Source organism: Nomascus leucogenys, chromosome 12 (genome assembly GCF_006542625.1).
Source record: "Nomascus leucogenys isolate Asia chromosome 12, Asia_NLE_v1, whole genome shotgun sequence".
NCBI classification, from domain to species: Eukaryota; Metazoa; Chordata; class Mammalia; order Primates; family Hylobatidae; genus Nomascus; species Nomascus leucogenys.
The window spans coordinates 33898167-33918607 of NC_044392.1; the positions used below are offsets into that span (position 1 = coordinate 33898167).

A 20441-nucleotide genomic window follows, 5' to 3' on the forward strand; every position below is an offset into this window, starting at 1 on the left:
TGAACTTGGTGTTTCACTTCCTTTTCATTAAAACCTCTTTTCTGTGCAGGGTCTCCTAAGCCCCTCTTGTAAGTCAAATTTGTTGTAGCATTTAGATACAATCATAGGCAGTCCTCCTTTCTTGTTTCTCAGAAGTTTCATTGACAAACAACCATCACATGCTTCTTTTCTGCCCCAAAATTCTTAATCTATCCTATTTCTTAATCTTAAAAATTAAATGATGGCCAGGTGCGGTGGCTCACACCTGTAATCCGAGCACTTTGGGAGGCCAAGGCGGGTGAATCACCTGAGGTCAGGAGTTCAAGACCAGCCTGGCCAACAGGGTAAAACCCTGTCTCTACTAATAATACAAAAATTAGCTGGGCGTGGTGGCACACTCCTGTAATCCCAGCTACTCCAGAGGCTGAGGCAGGAGAATCACTTCAACCCAGGAGACGGAGGTTGCAGTGAGCTGAGATCACGCCTTTGCACTCCAGCCTGGGCGACAAGAGCAAAACTCCACCTCAAAAAGTAACAATATGTATCCTGTCAAAAACTCTCATTGCCACTTGGAACACATAGCCTAGTTATCAGTTTCACAACTATTCTCAAAGACTTAGTAAGAATATATTAGAAGTCCTTACTATCAATGCAGTTACTGAACTCCATAAAAATAATTTCCACAGTGGTGCAAATCACTTGATTAGTTGAGTTGAATTATTTATCACAACTTTCTGACAGGTCTTTATTGATAGCTTCACTACGTAAGTTTTCTTTCTCAATGCCAAGTCTGACAGCCCTGGGTTTCAACTCAACTCTGCCACACATTAACTGTGAGACTTTGTTAACCTTCTGTCTCTGACCTTTAATATTTTCAAGAGCAAAATGAGGATAATCATAGTACTGACTTCATAGGATTGTTCTAAAGATTGAGATAAGGTTTTAACACAGTGCCTGGTCCACAGTAAATATTGAAGATATAGAAAGTTCAGGAAATGGGCCGGGCGTGGTGGTGCTTGCCTGTAATCCTAGCACTTTGGGAGGCTGAGGCAGGTGGATCACCTGAGGTCAGGAGTTCGCGACAAGACTGACTAACATGGTGAAACCACGTCTCTACTAAATACAAAAAAATTAGCTGGGTATGGTGGCGCATGCCTGTAATCCGAGCTACTTGGGAGGCTGAGACAGGAGAATCACTTGAACCAGGGAGGCGGAGGTTGCATTGAGCTGAGATCGCGCCATTGCACTCCAGCCTGGGCAACAAGAAGAAAGTTCAGCAAACGGTAATCTTATTAATTGAAGGTAGACCCAGAAAGTACTTTTCTTTAAGTACTTTAAAGGAAGTTTTAATTTTAACTACAAAAAGGATATACTATGTTAACCTATTTGCACGGTTTCTAAACTAATAACTTTATAGCAGAAAAGAAGCTGCTTGCAGTAGAGAAGTAGGAGGTGGGGTGGAGAATGCTCAATGAGAAATAAATTCTTTAGTCTTTTTTTGTGGTATGGCATTTCTTTTAAGGAAACTTTGATCCAAGATACGTCAGTGCTGCTGTTTCCTCATAGTAAATATTTTCTTTTTTAACTTATAAAATGATAGTGAAAGGTTGAATGTTAATGAGGATGGACCTCAAAGCTAAGGTTCCTTTCTGTAAAACAAAGGTCTCTACTGGAGCCTGTTTATATAATGAAGCAGAAATAGAAAACACTGGCATTTATTAAGAATAGCTCTCCCTAAGTGGATTATTTAATTAAATGAGGTATGATTCTAATTATAAGACTGGTTTCCACAACTCACACCAGAAAATTCACTCAACAAACATAATTAAATGACCCTCTTGTTTTCCTCCCTAAGACAACTGTGTTTTACAACATTTTGATGTACACAGTAAACTTAATTATAGAGCGGGGCTTTGTATGAGAACATGTACAGCTTTTTAAATAAGACTTTTTAAATTCCCATTTTAAAAGCTGTGCCCCTAAATAATTGTGGTTGTGATGATACACATAAGAACATTTGGAAAATCAACACATGATTTAAGCTGTTAGAAAACACGCCAGCCTCTTAAAAAACATTTTTCCAGTGTCACATCAGATAAAGAAAACTCAAATCCAGTGCCCATTGGATTTCAAGTTATCTTTGGGATAAATTTGATTAAAAGCGTGCACTTGACCAGTCAGGGCAGGTATATAATTCTTCAAACAAAAATTTACCTCACAAATATATCTGAAGGTAAGTACTGAATTTATTATAACTGGTAAATTTCACAGGCCTGGTACAAGCTGTAACCACTATTGACTAAAATTAGGTGTTTGCTGGCTCTGGAGATACTTCTGATGATCACCTACCAACTATTGCCTAATTTCAACCCTCCTCCCCATGGCCAAGGGAAGAGTTGTGTAAAACACTCTGGGGTCATGTCAGTCTCCCCTGACCCTTGCCTCAAACGTGCGGATAAGAGAACCTGAAAGAGCCAGTCCTTGTACAGTAGTAGGCCACTCAGGTTGGTGGGGGAGGGGACGGCAGTGCCACCCAATCAGAAACATGGTCAGTGTCCGTGGAACAATGAGCTACTGATGAGGGTGTGGCCTGGAAAACGGCTCTTAGACAAAACTGTCATTTTATGGGTCAGCTGTAGACAGACATGGCACTTCAGCTGTCTTCAGAATAATGTCACCTGGCCTCCTCTCCTGTCTTCTGCAGTCTTAAAAGACCTAGTCCCTAATTGAGGTATGGCTTTTCCTCAGCCCTGGATGAAGTGGAGGTATGTGGAAGTAAGAGTCTCAGCAGAAAGATTGGTTGCAGCGCTGAAGATGAGGGCGACAGTCAGGAAAGAAGACAGCTATTGGAGTGCAGAGGAGTGGGAAAGCCTGGGGCTAGAAGTCAGGGTTCAAGTTGGTGTATACCTCTGTGTCAGTCCCTTACATGAGCTTAGAAGCTTGAAGGCTTAAATATTGCCTCATCTTATTTAACCTGGATGCTCTGTCTTTCTAGCTTACTCTCTTTATTTGCCTCTTCTCTGCAGTTTCTCATGTGATACCCTCCTTTTTATCAGTCAACAACTACTAAGTGCCTACCTCTTGAAGGGGGTTCTGGGAAGGTGCTGTGGAGTAAACAAAGATATGTAGAAGATGGTTCCAAACGGGGAGCTTACAATTCAGATGAAGACAAACTAGAAGCAATTCAAAAGATAATCAAGGATATTTGTACGGGAAATAAGCCACTTAAGTGTAGACATTAAGAGCCATAATAGCTCAGAAGAAAAATTACCATGGCTAGAGTAGGCAAGCAAGCTTTCATGACAGATAACACTGTGCCTTTAAGTTCAGAGTATCTCCCTCTTTGGACTCTTGTGAAACCTGACTACATATAGGTGAAAAGTTGAATATAAAATCTATTAGGAAGTTCTAGAGGAGAGATTTAGGGAAACTGATGAATATAATCAAACCCTAATTTCTCTTTTCATTTTTGGGTACTACTGAGTTTTCTTTACTCACACTCTTCATTCAGGAATCCTTCTTGGTTTATCTTTCGGGCCTCATTCGCCTGCTTGCCTTTTTTTTTTTTTTTTTTTTGAGACAGAGTCTTGTTCTGTCACCCAGGCTGGAGTGCAGTGGCACCATCTCGGCTCACTGCCAGCTCCGCCTCCCGGGTTCACACCATTCTCCTGCCTCAGCCTCCTGAGTAGCTGGGACTACAGGCACCCGCCACCAGGCCCGGCTAATTTTTTGTATTTTTAGTAGAGATGGGGTTTCACCGTGTTAGCCAGGATGGTCTCGATCTCCTGACCTTGTGATCCGCCCACCTCGGCCTCCCAAAGTGCTGGGATTACAGGCGTGAGCCACCGCGCCCGGCCGCCTGCTTGCCTTTTGACTCAGGTATCCTCATTTCTCATTCCAAGGTGCTTCCATGCTTTGTCAGTACCCACGCTGTTCATGCTCTATCATTGATGTGATAGAATTGGCTGAACAGTTGATAAGGGTACCATCAACATGCATTGAAAGTGCTCTTAAATTAAATACATCTTTTCTCTAGGTCATATACATCCCCAAAGTGCTATAAAGCATATACAAATGGGATATAGCATGATACAGTAGAAACAACAGGGACTTTCAAGTCCCACAGACCTGGATATTCCAGCTGTATAACCTAGGGCAAGTTAATATCTCTGTGCTTCAGTTTTCATATCTATAGAAATCAGGTCTACTTCATAGTGCTCTTTGGATGATTAAATGAGGCAACCTATGTAGAATTGATATGGCTCCAATGAGTGGAGGAACACCAAGGTTCTTAGTCCTCATCCCGGTTTAGATAAAACGACACGGACACATGTGGAGTGATTTTTAAGGAGCGGAGACTTTAATAGGCAAGAAGGAAGAGGAAAGAGGGAAGAAGCTCCCCCATACAGTGACAGAGGGAGGGGGGCTCCAAAGCGGAGAAAGGGAACCCCCGGGGGGTGGACGTCAGCCAGGTATGTATTACAGAGGCTGGAGGAGGTAGTGTCTGATTTGCATAGGGTTCAGGGGATTGGTTTGACCAGGCATGTCATTCACGAAGCCCTCAAAAAAGCTGGCCCTCTCACCCTAGCCTTTTAATATGCAAATGCAGGGTGCCATGATGTTCTACACATGTGGGAGTATGTGGGGGCGGCCATGTTGCCAGGAACATGTGGGGCAAGGGCAAGAAGGCCTCGGGAATCGCCATGTTGGGTGGGCCCTGTTTCTAATGACCTTCATTTGCATATCAAAGGTTGCCGGCCTGGCTGTAAGAGCTAAGGCTATACAAGAAATTTTCTGGAGATGCTTTAAAAAACGAAAATTTCCCAATGACCCCTTTTGCTCTCTATCTGCCTAAAATAATTTCTTAATAACTCCTACAATAGAATGCTTCACATAAAGAGGTCATAATAAATTATAATTACAATGTGGTATGTGCCTATAGAAAGGTAAATATCGCTATCACTAATCATTTTGTGATGTGCAGAACTCAAAGCAGAAAACTATATCTTCAAAAACAGAAAATTTCTATTGTCTTTTATGGATGTTCATTAGAAACTCCCAGATATTCATTTTAGATCTCCCTGCCTTTTAAACCTATCATTTTCTTCTTTTAGTTTCACATCTACATATGCTATCTTAATCTCAAAATGCACATACTTTCCTTGTTTGGTCATCATAAACAGAAAAATCTGTCCAAGTTCATTCACATCCCCTTAATTAAAACAATAGAATCTTAGCAATCATCTAATTCATCTCTACACTGACTAAAATCATTTCTGTTTGAAACGCTTGTTCTCCAGTGCCATAAAGAAATAGCACTTAAACATAAATTTAATTATTTAGTAAGGCCATTTTTACTTCCTGCAGAAAGGGTATACTCGCCAGCAGTTTTGCCACAAGAGTACACTGAACAAAGGAGACAGGGTCATTTATAACCTGATGTGTTCACCCTACTGCCCATTGGCTGGAACGGGACCTCACATTCTGTATTTGTCCCGATTGGCTAGCAACTTAGAACCTTTTAAAAGAGGCAAAGGTAGAGGAGAACAAAAGGAGGAAGTAACTTGTGGAATGCTGAGAAAGGTAAAAACACTTTTAAATAAGGAAGAGGAACACGCTATGACCTAATGCTTGCTTGGACCAGTACAAGCATGCCAGGGCAAATATTTAGGCTACATTGTGGCCTTTGAATAAATTTTGCTTTTAAGAGAAGTTACTATTTATTCCTAATTAGACGGGGAGGAAAGTCTTTGAAGAGGAACCTCTACTTTTTATACCTCTACCCTCACAGGTAGATAGCTATCCAACACTTCCTAAAACTGCCCAGTTTGAACATTCATTCGTACATTGTTTGTATCTGTCCTTCAGTGATTGCCAGTCATTGATCCTAGTTGATCCTGAGCAACAAAGAATAAACCTAACCCACTTTTCATCCAGTGTTAACAACTTTAGCAAGACAGTCTATACTATGCATGTGAGGAGAGTGTGATATTGCCAAAATTGAAGCGGCTGATAGTAGGGCTGCTAGAAAGAATGCAATGTTTGGAATATATTTATACTAAAAAATTGTTGTTTATTTAAAATTCAAATTTAACTGAGCATCCTCTATTTTTATTAGCTCAGTCTTTCAATCTTACAAGTTTGGTAGCTAAAGAAATCAAAGTTGAGCTAGTGAACTGGGGGCAGGAGAGGGAAGAATAGAGCTACGCCCTGCTCAGTTCTGCTTAGTCCTATCTTAGTTCTCTGGCTACTCAGCACATCGTGGAAGCCACTTCAGAGCACCCGTGCCTACAGAACATACTGTTTACGGTCACTTATTCTTTGATAACTAGCTCCCTCCACTGAAGAAAAACACACCAACTTGCCTTTCCCACTACATACTTCCCATGAACTTTAATCTTGCTAACCCAAACCAAATTTCTACCTCAAGGAAGGTAGGGAAGTTGTTCTTTGATTGCAAGGTCCCACATTACACTTTGCATTCACACCCATGTCCCCCACTTACCCCACAACTTTCACAGTTCAGCCCAAATATTTGAAGACAACTACCATTTTAACCAAAATGTCATAATTTTCTGACTTATTTCCAATCTCTCCCATTATTCCTCACATTCCAGAGTCAATGAACTTTAAAGAGGTCAATGAACTTCAATCCTCTAGATTAGACTTGAACACTTTTATGTATCTTAAAATTGCATTGCCTCCAAATAGCTAATTAACATATGAAAAGGTGCTTAATCTCCTTAGTACCAACAAGGAAACACAAAACCACAGATACCATTGTAGCAGGACAAGCCACAGACAAAACCCCTCAGACACCAGGTTAAAGAAGGAAGAGGCTTTATTCTGCCGGGAGCGTTGGCAGATTTGCATCTCAAGAACTGAGGTCCCCAAAGAAACAGTTCCTGGTCCTTTTAAGGGCTTACAGCTCTAAGGGGTTCCAGGTGAAAGGGTCATAATAGATTGACATCTGTAGATAGCACATGTGGTTAGAATGGGGGGTTAATCTTTTAACCTCAGACCTGGTCATCAGTGGCGCTGGCTGGTCTTGCCACTGACTTCATTCCTGTGTTTTTCAGCTTTTACTTCCTCCTTCTCTTCAGAGACAGGAGACAGTAAGAGAAATGGCCTGTCTTCTCACCACCACTTACCTAGCAAGATGACTAAAACTTGAAAAGACTGACAAAATAAGTGTTGGCCGAGATATGTAGCAACTGAACTGTCACACCTCGCCTGAGGGAGTGTAAGTTGGTACCCTCACTTTGGAAAGCTGTTTAGTAGGATCTACTCAAGCAGGGGTATCCAATCTTTTGGCTTCCCTGGGGCACATTGGAAGAGGAAGAATCATCTTGGGCCACACATAAAATAATACTAACAATAATGATAGCTGATGAGCTAAGAAAAAAAAAATCACAAAAAAATCTCATAATGTTTTAAGAAAGTTTACAAATTTGTGTTGGGCTGCATTCAAAGCCATCCTGGACCATGTGTGGCCCACAGGCCATGGCTTGGACAAGCCTGTACTAAAGTTTAACATGTATATATCCTATGACCCAGCAATTCCACTCCTGTGTATATACCCAAGAGAAATGCATACATCTGTTCACCAAAACACATGAATAAGAATGTTCTTAGCACCATTATTCATAATAGTCTAAAACTGGGAACAACCCACAGGTCAATAGTATAGTGGATAAATGTTTTGTGGTATAATCAGGTGATGGAATACTATATAGCACTGAAAGTGAACAATTACTGATATACAACAACATGGATGAATATCACAAACACAAAAGATGTAGTATGATTTCATTTATATAAAGTTTGAAAACTGGCAAAGGTGATCTATGTTGTTAGAAATAAGAAAAGTTACCTTCAGGGAGAAGAGAAGGGTAGTGACTTGAAGGGGGCATGAGAAAAACTTCTGGACTGCTGGTAATGTTTTCCTTCTTGCTATGAATGGGTATTACATGGATTTGCTCACCTTAGAGTAATTCCAGCTGTACACTTATGATTTGTACATTTTCCTACGTGTATGTTATGCTTCAATAAAAATTTTTTAAAAGATAGCATTAATTTGCAGTAAATCTAGTTTTCTAACACCTTGTGCTTATGCATTTGATTTTGTTAAAAACTCTAAATACAGCACTTCTCACTTATTCTTTTGAAATTTCATTATTGTGGTTGATTAAGATATATTAAAATCCTAGCTCTGTCATCAGTGCATTTTCAAATTTTATTTTCCCTCGGCTTTATTAAGGCAAAAATGACAAAAATTATACATATTTATGGTGTACAATGTGACATTTTAATATATGTATACATCATGAAGTAATTAAATCAAGGTAATTAACATATCATCTCACATACTTAACATTTTTGTGTGGTGAGAACATTTAAGATCTACTCTCTCTTAGCCATTTTGAAGTATATAATACTTCATTAACTGTAGTCACCATGCTCTAGGTTAGATCTCCAGAACTTTTTCACTGTGTCTAATTGAAACTTTGTATCCTTCAGCCACCAACATCTCATTCCCCCCACCCAACCCAGCCCCTGGCACCACCATTCTACTCTGCTTCTATGATTTTGACTTTTTTAGATTCCATATATAAGTGAGATCATTCAATATTTTTGTCTCTCTGTGCCTGGCTTATTTCACTTAACATAAGGCCCTCCAGGTTCATCCATGCTATCATACAAGAAAGGATTTCCTTCTGTTTTAGGGCTAAATAGTACTCCATTGTATATATTATCTATTATCCAATGTTTTCTTTATCCATTCATATGCTGATGAACACTTGGGTTGGTTGCATATCTTGGCTATTGTGAATAGTGCTGAAATAAACACAGGAGTGTAGGCATACTGATTTCAATTCCTTTGGGTATATACCCAGATATGGGATTGTTAGATCATATGATAGTTCTATTTTTAATTTTTTAGGAACCTCCATATTGTTTTCCATAATGGCCGTACTTCCAATTATATTGTTATCAAAGTCCTCTATCATGCCCATGGAGGCTTACCTCTGAGTTGACACCAGAATACTAATCAATTTCCATTAAGTGTGATTGTTAACCAGCCAATTATATTTTCTTTATTCCTGTAATTTTGTATATTTTACTCACAAGCATATGAGAAATTTGGCCAAATGCCTTAAAGTCAATATATACATTGTCTATAGCAGTCTCTTGATTTAAAAGTTTAATAACTCTTCCAAAAAAAGGAAATAATGTTGGCTTGCTCTTGGCTCTGAATCCATTTGACTCCTTTTAATCACGTCTTGCTAATCTAAATAACCATTGAGGCTGCTCCCAAATATTCCAACCCTCTTTCCTATTGTGCACATGGTAGGAATACACTTCCCTGCCTACTTGAAACTAGGCATGGTCATGTAATTTGCTTTGGTCAATGCCACGAGTAAAAGTGAAATAAGTCACTTCTGGGAGTAGAATGAGTATACTCCACTACCTCCTCTTTCCCACTACCTGGACAACCAGAATATTCCAGTTTGGGTCCCAAAGTGAAGGCAAAAACAGAGGAGAATCCCATACAACCCACAAGGGACATGTAGTATGAGCAAGAAATGAACAAGAAATAAGCCTTTGTTACTTCAAGCCATTGAGATTTCAAAGTTATTTGTTAATGAAACATAACCTGTATTATCTCAACAAATACATTATGTTTACTGGTCTATGCTTTCTGGGATCCATGAGTAGCCTCATCTTTTGAAATTCAAAAGAGAATGTGCCCATCTATGGTATTCCAGCCCATCTCTTGTTCTCCACGGTTTTTTGAGATTATTGACATTACACTTGTCTGTTCTTTCAGTATCTGAAGATATATGTTGTCTGGGACTAGCTAGAATTTATTTAAAATGACTGTGTGCTTTAACACTACTTATCTTGGATTTCAATTCTTTCTTAGCAATGCTTGTTATACTTTTCAATCCTCCATGGTGGAGAAGGTAGAAACAGAAGAAAAGTTGTATGGTACATCATACTTAAGCTTCGTCCTTATTCCTCTTTTATTAATTACCTTGTTTTCAACAAAGCCTTTAAAAATCCCTCTAGGTTTTCTTAACTTTAGCATTTTTTATAAGTCTTTCATTCTGGACATTCAATTTTCTTGTACCTTTCTTTTTATTATTATCATTATTATTATTTTAGGGATGGGGTCTCACTCTGTCACCTAGGATAGGGTGCAGTGACACAATCTCAGCTCCTTGCAGCCTTGACCTCCTGGGCTCAAGCCGTCCTCCCACCTCAGCTTCCTGAATAGCTGGGACTACAGGCGCATGCCACCACACCCAGCAATTTTTTTTTTCTTTTTTTTGTAGAGATGGGATTTCACTATGTTGCCCAAGCTGGTCTCGAACTCGGGCTCAAGCAATACTCCTGTGTAGGCCTCCCAAAGTGCTGGGATTATAGGCACAAACCACTCCACCCAGCCTCTCACATCCTTCTTAAAAGTTCATATAGCACCAAATTTACTATCTGAAGTTATTTATTTGATTTAATTTTATCTATTGACTGTTCCTGGCACATGCTGTGGTCTTTTGTTGCGTTTTTAATGCTACCTTTTTTTTTTTAAACCTTAGTTATATGCTTCTTTCTTTTGTTCACTTCTTAACATTTGAGTTTGCCAGGACTTTTCCTTTTAAAGGTTATCCAATATGTAACATTTAGCACTCATTTTTTAGCACACTAAATACATTTTTAAATGTATACTATATACATTTTAAAGTTTGTCTGTTAAATGCACAAATATTTTTCCCTGAGTTATTTTGTAAATACTTCCCCTTAAATCTAAGGGATATAAGTGACTGTCTCAATTTTTTCCTCTAATACTCTAATATATCCCAATATGACCTACTAACCAGTTCCTGTCTGCTGGTCAGAATTAAACCAAAAATAACAATTCCTTTTCTTAAAAAACAAATCCTCTTATTTTCTGTATAACCTATTCCAGTAACTTGGATTGCTCTGAAAAAGTAAAGCGTGTTTGCTCGTACTGTTCAGGCTGGTAGAGCATGATTTTTACAACATTTAGGCATGAGCATTTAATCTGCCCCAGCAGCTACAGGAAGGCCTTAGGAAATCCTAGTTTTCTCAGAACTAACTGGGCAACAAATTGAAATTTCAGCATTTCCTTCCATTTACAGCTTAAGGTCTTCCATCTTTCCAGCTGCCACAGACACACACACACACACACACACACACACACCTTTCTGAACTCTTTTCTTCTATTTATTTAACCTTATACCTTTATAGGCTTAATCTCTTGCCTATATACAAAACTCTAATACTCACTTACATATAAATACACTCACACACATAAATCACATCTACACTTGATTTTTTTTTTTTTTTTAAGAGAGAAAAAAGTAAAAGACCAAGGTAGAGAGAGGGTAAAGGAAACATGAGGACAGAAGAAAAAGAAGTCTGGCCTGAGTGAATAGAGCTTAACAGCCTCCTACAGCTGGACTTGCCCTGCGAGGGCCTACCCCTTCCTGCAAATGAGTGGAGCCGTTCAGCTACCCTCTTTCACCCCAGCCTCTTTGTAATGGAGCTCACTTATGCAACAGCTGTTCAGGGTGGGAGGGTTCTTCCTCTATATAGAAATTGGCCCTTTTGAAGTGTGGCTCAACAACTCTGGCATTTTCACCACTATAAGCAGGCTGCAGGTTAGAACAAAACAAATGGAGAAACAGCAATAGGAAAATGAGCAAATGAATATATCAGATCTCCTCTATTTCAATTTTCTTTTTAGAAGACCTATTTGGAGACTGCTTCCTGTCACCATAAAATCCTGAACATTTGTCTTGAACATGAACACTCCAAGAGAAGAATTCCAGGACTGGCCCATAGTCAGAATAGCAGCTCATCTACCAGACCTCATTGTCTATGGACATTTCTCCCCAGAGCGACCCTTTATAGATTGTTTTGATGGAGTCCTGATGTTTGTTGATATTTCAGGCAAGTGCAAAAGGGATGTTTGTTTAATGTGGATGAGCAACAGGCTCACGTGGGAATTCACATGCAGAGCTTGATTGCAGAGTAGGGAGGCCATTCTGGAGCCCTTGGGCTGTCACAGATGTGCTCCATTGAGAACCCAAGAGGGAGGAAATAGCTTGTGGCCCTGGCTCTCTCTCATCCTCCCTTACCCAGTACTGCCAGTCATGGGCATATCTTTAAGATGCTCAAGTCCCATTCTTTGCTCCAGTATCTCTGCCCCAACTTCACTGACTCATCCTCCCCAGCCCCAAGCCCCACACACATCCCAGTCAAAATTGACCTCAGGAAATGATCTCCCTAGATGATGTTTACATCTTACTAATAAACTTGCCACCTCTTCAGAAGTGTTTGAAATGTGTGTGTTTTTGTTACCACGGAATGAAAATTTTATTCCCAGTTAAAGAAGTTGCAGTTATCACTGTACAGTTGAGAATTTGGAAGAAAGAGGTATCTGGAGCCTTTTCCTGACCCCTAAAATAATAGAGGAGGCTGCATGTCTGACACTTGACCAGCCACAAAGATCCTTAAGAAGAAACTGCCTGTTTTTAAAAGCTGAGGCCACTGGGCACAGTGGCTCACACCTGCAGTCCCAACACTTTTGGAGGCCAAGGCGGGCGGATCTCAAGGTCAGGCATTCAAGACCATCCTGGCTAACATGGTGAAACCCTGTCTGTACTAAAAATACAAAAATGAGCCTGGCATGGTGGCGCACGCCTATAGTCCCAGCTACTCGGGAGGCTGAGGCAGAAGAATTGCTTGAACCCAGGAGGCGGAGGTTGCAGTGAGCCGAGATCACACCATTGCCCTCCAGTCTGGGCTACAGACCGAGACTCTGTCTCAAAAAAAAAAAAAAGCTGAGGCCCACTGCCTTCCAGGGTAGTCCTCTTCTGGCTCTGTTTGATTTCCCCAAGCAGCCAAGGAAACCAGCTGCACATTTATTCCAGGTTTTACTGCAATGACTGAGAAGTTCAGCAGTGCCATGTACATGGACAGAGGGGCTGAGCAGTTGGTGGAGATCCTCAACTACCACATAAGTGCAATAGTGGAGAGTAAGTGTTCCCATAGGTTTCTGGCTTGAGAATATTTCAAATCATTGTTTTTTCTGTAGTTGTCAATTATAACCTGATAGAGTACAATTGCTTAGCACTCCTCCTCTTCCCCACGAAATGTGTATAAAACCAGTCTTTTTTGAAATATGATATAGTATAACTGAAGAAATAAATATAATCAAACCTCACTAATACAGACTATTTGAGGGAAGGGATGTTTTGTGTTAGAGGGCTGAATTATAGACTGCTTTTTAAAAGAACTGTAGTAGTAATACTTTTAGTTATATTACATATCCAAGTATTTATATTTATTTTTATTTATTTATTTATTTAGAGATAGAGTCCTGTTCTGTCGCCAAGGCTGGAGTGCAGTGGCATAATCTTGGCTCACTGAAACCTTCGCCTCCTGGGTTCAAGCGATTCTCATGTCTCAGCCTCCCAAGTAGCTAGGATTACAGGCGCCCGCCCCCACGCCCGTCTAATTGTTGTATATTTAGTAGAGATGGGGTCTCACCATGTTGGCCAGGCTGGTCTCGAACTCCTGACCTCAAGTGATCTGCCCACATCAGTCCCCCAAAGTGCTGAGATTATAGGTGAGAGCCAGGGCGCCCGGCTATTTTTATTTATTAATTTTTTTTTTTTGAGTCAGAGTCTCACTCTGTCTTCCAGGCTGGAGTGCAGTGGCACCATCTCAGCTCACTGCAACCTCTGCCTCCCAGGTTCAAGCAATTCTCCTGCCTCAGCCACCCAAGTAGCTGGGGTTACAGGCGTGCGCCACCATGCCCAGCAATTTTGTATTTTTTTCCAGTAGAGATGGGGTTTTACCATGTTGGCCAGGCTGGTCTCTAACTCCTGACCTCAGGTGATCCTCCCACCTCAGCCTCCCAAAGTGCTGGGATTATAGGTGTAAGCCACCGCTCCTGGCCTATCCAAGTATTTTTAAAAGCCAGCATCTATATAACCCAAAGATAGTCATTAAGAGATTGTTGTATGAGTAGATAAATGATTTATAATTAACGTCTCAATAATTTGTCTCCTAATGATGGATGGTAAAGCACTTAGAGTGAACTGAAAACTTTAGTCTCCTTGTCAACCTCTGCCTGCCATCTTGTTTGCATTGTTAATTCAAACTATTCATGAAGACAACAGTTTACTCTGTTATGGTGAACTCCTGGCCTGGTGTTTTATCAGGCTCTGAGTTCCTTAGTAATATCTTGATGTTACCCACTAGACAAAATTTAATGCTTCATAAAAACAGGAACTATGGTTGATACCTTTCTGCATCTGACTTGGCACAACAGGTGCTTAACCAATCCGTGATGATGCGTAACTAAAAGAGAGAATGACCATTTATGCCATACCATCTAAATAAACAAAATACACAGTTGGTAATAACCAAAAATGCAAGTGACTATGGTTGTGATTTTCCCATTCCCTGACTCCTAGTTTTTGTGGAGTCCTGTCATTCATCCCCCCACCCATGCTTACGCAAGCCCCAGCCTATAACATATATTGATCAATAAATTAATTAAAAGCATTCCATTATCGTGGGAGCAGGGCAGCTGTCTTCAGACCTCATCAGAAACCCTACCTGCCTTTCTCCTGTCTTTCCCCATTCACAGAAATGGAGCATAGACATAAACTGTTTCCACGTACTCATTCTCCACTTGAGGAAACAGACTCAAATGGGTTAAGTGGCTTGTCTGGGATGAGATCTTTAGTATAAGCCTATTCTCTGAATCACTATTCTTTTGACCTAGTTTCTCTTCCACTAAGAAAGAATTATTATTTTTTTTACTACCTTTAAGGAATCAGGGTTTGATTTAATTTTTTTTTTTTTTCTCAGAAGTGTTGATTTTTGGAGGAGACATCCTGAAATTTGCAGGTATGGGGGCTTACTAAGATAGGAGGGGTAAGAAAGGAGTGCTGAGGTGCCTGTGCTTCTGTGTTGGGGACAAAAGAGGCATCCCAGAGAAGGGAGTGGCCAGGAGATAGGCTGAGGAATGCTTGATGAGTAAGTTTCTATACAGATCTCAGACGAAATAGATTGATCCCCAGGGCAGGTCAAAAGCTCGCGGCATGTCTCTCTCTGAAGGTGATGCACTGCTAGCCCTGTGGAGGGTGGAGCGAAAGCAGCTGAAAAACATTATCACAGTGGTAATTAAATGTAGCCTGGAGATCCATGGATTGTTTGAGACCCAGGAGTGTGAAGAAGGCCTAGACATCCGAGTCAAGATAGGTAAGCATTTGAGAAGGAATAAATCCTACGGCAGTTGGGATAGGGGTCTTGACTCCTGGGGCATCTCTCTCTCCCAAAGAGAAGTAGTAGAACATGGTGGCTCAGCCCCCATGATGCCCTGAACTTTGGAATCAGGACAATCAGAATGTGAATTTTGGTTTCCTCACATACCAGTTGAGAGAATTTGGGCTAATCATAATATCTACCTAATAAGCTATTACAAAAAGTAAATTAGCTGGTATGGTAGTTGATGCATAGGAACCACCGAACAAAATAGTCTTTATTACTGCTACTGCTGTTATTCTTATTCCATCTTGCTGCTTGTCAACGTTGTGCAGTATAAAACAAAATAGAGACTAGCTTGCCATTACATATTTTCAGCAACGACATGAGACTGGTCACCCCCTACCTCATAAGAATGATGTGCAGGAAAAGCTTAACAGGTCAGCCTGCAACACAGCTCCAGCTTTATACAAGGCTTCTTAAAGTTATACATATAATATAGTAACAGTCACACATATTTCCTTATTACATTGCAGACATTGCACACTATGCATGTGCAAACATTACACACACTATATGACAGTCCTGAGATACAGGCATCATTGTATCCATTTCATAGATGAAAATTGAGATTCTGAGAGGTGTAAGTAATGAGTAACAGAGTTATGGTTGGTGCTGTTGGTGTTAGCTTCTGCCTAACTAAACTTTGCAAAACTTGGAATTCTCACATGTCATACCTGATGGGATCATCAGCAGTTATACAATTAACTGTTTCTCAGCCTTCTTTCACCTAGGCCCGCTTTTGATGTTGTTAAAAATTTCCAAATAAGGCCGGGTGCAGTGGCTCACACCTGTAATCCCAGCACTTGGGGAGGCCAAGGTGGGTGGATCACCTGAGGTAAGGAGTTTGAGACCAGCCTGACCAACATGGTAAAACCCCGTCTCTACTAAAATACAAAAATTAGCCAGGCGTGATGGCGGGTGCCTGTAATCGCAGCTACTCGGGAGGCTGAGGCAGGAGAATTGCTTGAACCCCGGAGGCGGAGGTTGCAGTGAGCCAAGATGGCGCCATTGCACTCCAGCCTGGGCAACAAGTGTGAAACTCCATCTCAAAAAAAAAAAGTCCAAATAAGTTAAATATTTTGTTGAAAAAAAAAAACAAAGTTATTATAATACTGAATATTTTTTCTAAGTTAGCACTCAAGGAGTCTGATGTGTTGTCCTTCTTGAGAATGATGGGGCCGGGCGCGGTGGCTCACGCTTGTAATCCCAGCACTTTGGGAGGCCGAGGCGGGCGGATCACGAGGTCAGGAGATCGAGACCACGGTGAAACCCCGTCTCTACTAAAAATACACAAAAAATTAGCCGGGCGTGGTGGCGGGCGCCTGTAGTCCCAGCTACTTGGAGAGGCTGAGGCAGGAGAATGGCGTGAACCCGGGAGGCGGAGCTTGCAGTGAGCCGAGATTGTGCCACTGCACTCCAGCCTGGGTGGCAGAGCGAGACTCCATCTCAAAAAAAACAAAAGAGAATGATGGGAACCCAGCCCCCTCTTGCATGCTGATTGGCTGTTAGTGAGGTGGGTCCCAGCACCTTTTTTTTTTTTTTTTTTTTGAGACAGAGTCTTGTGTCACCCAGGCTGGAGTGCAGTGGCGCAATCTCGGCTCACTGCAAGCTCCGCTTCCCGGGTTCACGCCATTCTCCTGCCTCAGCCTCCGGAGTAGCTGGGACTACAGGCGCCTGCCTCCACGCCCGGCTAATTTTTTTTGTATTTTTAGTAGAGACGGGGTTTCACCATGGTCTCGATCTCCTGACCTCGTGATCCGCCCGCCTCGGCCTCCCAAAGTGCTGGGATTACAAGCGTGAGCCACCGCGCCCGGCCAGCACCTTTTTTTAGAGTAAGTCCAAACATCAGTGTGTTTCAGCTAGAAAACAAACCGTATGTAGAATCAGGGGAGAATCAGCCCTGACAAATCAGTACAGCAGAGATCGAAGATAAAAAATAAACTTTGATTGTATTACTGTCATTTAAAAGAAATGCGTGTCACTTATAGTCCATTTATACATATATTTTGTGTACATGTCATATTATACAATATCTTCTTCTGTCACTCAGGTACCAAAACTTTCATTTACCAACTTAAAAACAATGAAAGAAACTGTTGTTGGGATGGGATGTGTAACTGTCAAATGCATACTTCTTTTCCCCCACCCTCTGTTGTCTAAAATTCGACCCTAAGGGATTATTTTTAGTTATGGCTTCAATCTCTACTAAAATGCAAATTCTCCCAAAATAAGAATTATTAAAGGTATTCCCTGTTGCCCTTAAGTATACATAATTGAAGAAAAGGTAAAAATAACTTTGGGGACTGGTAGGACAATGTAGGGAGATAAATGTTACAGACAGGCAAAATTTAGTGGTAGAACTTTCTAGCTTTGGAAGAAGGGGAGCTTTGGAAGGCCCGAGCCCAAAAGAGGTGTGCCATAATTCCTATGTAAAGTTTTAGAAGTGAGATTTTGCTCTGAGACGGTATAGTCCCACCAAGATTATGGTTTTTCCAAGAAACTGTGCTGCTGGGAAATAATCCAGAACTTCTTGTGCAACCTATTCCTTGCCTTCTTACCAGGACTGGCTGCTGGCCACATCAGCATGTTGGTCTTCGGAGATGAAACACACAGCCACTTTCTGGTGATTGGTCAGGCAGTGGATGATGTGCGCCTTGCACAGAACATGGCTCAGATGAATGATGTTATTCTGTCACCAAACTGCTGGCAGCTCTGTGACCGGAGCATGATTGAAATTGAGAGTATTCCAGATCAGAGAGCAGTTAAGGTGGGTGTGATGCTGCTACTTGCAGAAAGCTCTGCCAGCCTGTAACAGAGGCCCCCTGCCAGAAGAGTCACTGGGCACACTGGTTTCATAAAGCTCCTGGGCTGGAGATTGGGACGGGGTCAGTCTGGGTTAGGCTACAGAAGCTTTAGTCCAGGGCAGCTCCTCTGGGAGGAGTCCAGGCTGGTGAGCTTGAGGAGGAAATGATTAGGCTTCTTTGTGGGTAACTGAGGATATGGAATTTGGGGATTGAGGTCTTTTGAGGGGCTAGTGACCTTCTTAAGGAACCAGAAAGGTCTGACGGTTCATCCAGGAGCAGAGGGGAATAGTCATTGACCCTCACTTTCTTTACCCAACACCCTCCTAACCCAGAGTGAGGGATCACTGAGGGTAAAGATTGGAGTTGAGCAACTGTGGCGAAGTTCAGTGATAGAAGAGAGACTTTTCCTGTGGCTCTGCCTAGTAGAAAACATTGTGATTAAGTTGCAGATTGACTATAAGCAGAACTGTCCCTGGGATATGGCCAATTAAAAAAGCTGTGCTTTGAGGGTATGAAAGTGGAAGAAAGGTGTGCTGCTAGATGAGCCAAAGGAATGGGACTAAGTGACAGAAAGAAAGAAAAGACAGAGAATCCGTGCAGATGCTGGCCAAGATGGGAGGCACTCCCACACTCATGCATCAGCCTACAACCCCCACCACCACTACCCACTCCTCAGTCTTCCAGCAAGACATATCCAGCCTGCATGGCCTAGCTGGCTCATAGCAATAGCCCATTCCCATCCTTTTCAATCATTTTGTTTGTTTGTTTTTTGTTTTTTAAGACGGAGTCTCACTCTGTTGCCCAGGCTAGAGTGCAATGGCGTGATCTCGGCTCACTGCAACCTCTGCCTCCCAGGTTCAAGCAATTCCCTGCCTCAGCCTCCTGAGTAGCTGAGATTACAGGTGCCCACTACCACGCCCAGCTAATTTTTTTATTTTTATTTTTTTTATTTTTGAGACGGAGTCTCGCTCTGTCGCCCAGGCTGGAGTGCAGTGGCGCAATCTCGGCTCACTGCAAGCCCCGCCTCCCGGGTTCACGCCATTCTCCTGCCTCAGCCTCTCCGAGTAGCTGGGACTACAGGCGCCCGCCACCACGCCCGGCTAATTTTTTGTATTTTTAGTAGAGATGGGGTTTCACCATCTTGGCCAGGCTGGTCTTGAACTCCTGACTTCATGATCCACCCGCCTCAGCCTCCCAAAGTGCTGGAATTATAGGTGTGAGCCACCACGCCCAGCCTCTCTTCAATCATTCTTTATACCTTTAAAAAGTGTTTTAACTTTGAATTCATGTTAGACTTACAGAAAAGTTGAAAAAATAATAGAGTTTCCATATATCCTTCACCTACCTTCCCTTAATGTTAACATCTTTCATAACAAGACTGCAATAGTCAAAACCAGGAAATTAACATTGGTACAATACTATGCACTAGTTAAAGACCTTATTTGAATGTCACCAGTTTTCCCACTGTGGTCCTTAGTGGAATGTTCCAGGACTGTATGCATGATCTCACATTGCATTTTGTTGATATTTTTGCATAGTCTCCTGCAGTCTGTAACAGCACTTCAGTCTTTCCTTGTCTTTTATGACCTTGACACTTGAGAGTTGTCAGTTATTTTGTCAAACATCTCTCTGTTTAGTTTTGCCTGATGTTTTCTCTCTCTCTCTCTCTCTCTCTATATATATATATATATATATATATAAAATATATATATATAGTTTTTGTTTTTTTTTTTGAGATGGAGTCTTACTCTGTCACCCAGGGGGGAGTGCAGTGGCATGATCTCAGCTCACTTCAACCTCTAACTCCCAGTCTCAAGCGATTCTCCCACCACAGTCTCCTGAGTAACTGGGACCACAGACATGTGCCACTACGCCTGGCTTTTTTTTTTTTTTTTTTGTATTTTTGGTAGAGACAGGATTTCACCATTGTTACCCAGGCTGGTCTCGAACTCCTGAGCTCAAGCAATCTGCCCACCTCAGCCTCCCAAAGTGCTGGGATTACGGGCCTCATGTTTTCTGTTTATTGGACTAAGTTTATGCTTTTTTTTTTTTAACCAAGACTACCACAAAAACGAGGTCATGCCACCCTCAGTGTGTCATCACATGTGTCTCATGATCTTCATGTCTTATGACTGGTGATGCTCCTAATTCCTTTTTGGCCATCAGCCCCCGTCCTTTAACACTTACAAGAAAGAAATGGTGTGCAGTTTAACCAGGTTTTATTTGAATTAAAACGTTATGAAGGACAAAAAGCAGGAAAAAGTTCTAAGGGCGGAAAAGTGTAAG

General features: G+C 41.5%; 1 protein-coding gene across 3 annotated transcripts in view; it reads left to right on the forward strand.

The window, feature by feature from the left end:
* Nucleotides 1–2504: 2504 nt before the first annotated feature.
* ADCY10 (adenylate cyclase 10) overlaps nt 2505–20441 on the forward strand; it is a 104600-nt gene continuing 86663 nt past the window's right edge. The window contains exons 1-6 of one of the 3 annotated variants that reach the window (XM_004089823.3): nt 2586–2744; nt 11753–11958; nt 12942–13046; nt 14893–14931; nt 15105–15285; nt 17913–18118. In XM_004089823.3, the coding sequence (XP_004089871.1) occupies nt 15126–15285; nt 17913–18118 (366 nt within the window). In that variant the 5' untranslated portion in view covers nt 2586–2744; nt 11753–11958; nt 12942–13046; nt 14893–14931; nt 15105–15125. Of the gene's footprint in view, nt 2745–11752; nt 11959–12941; nt 13047–14892; nt 14932–15104; nt 15286–17912; nt 18119–20441 lie in introns of all 3 variants that reach the window. The other 2 variants (XM_003258820.4, XM_003258821.3) reach the window with 2 other exon arrangements.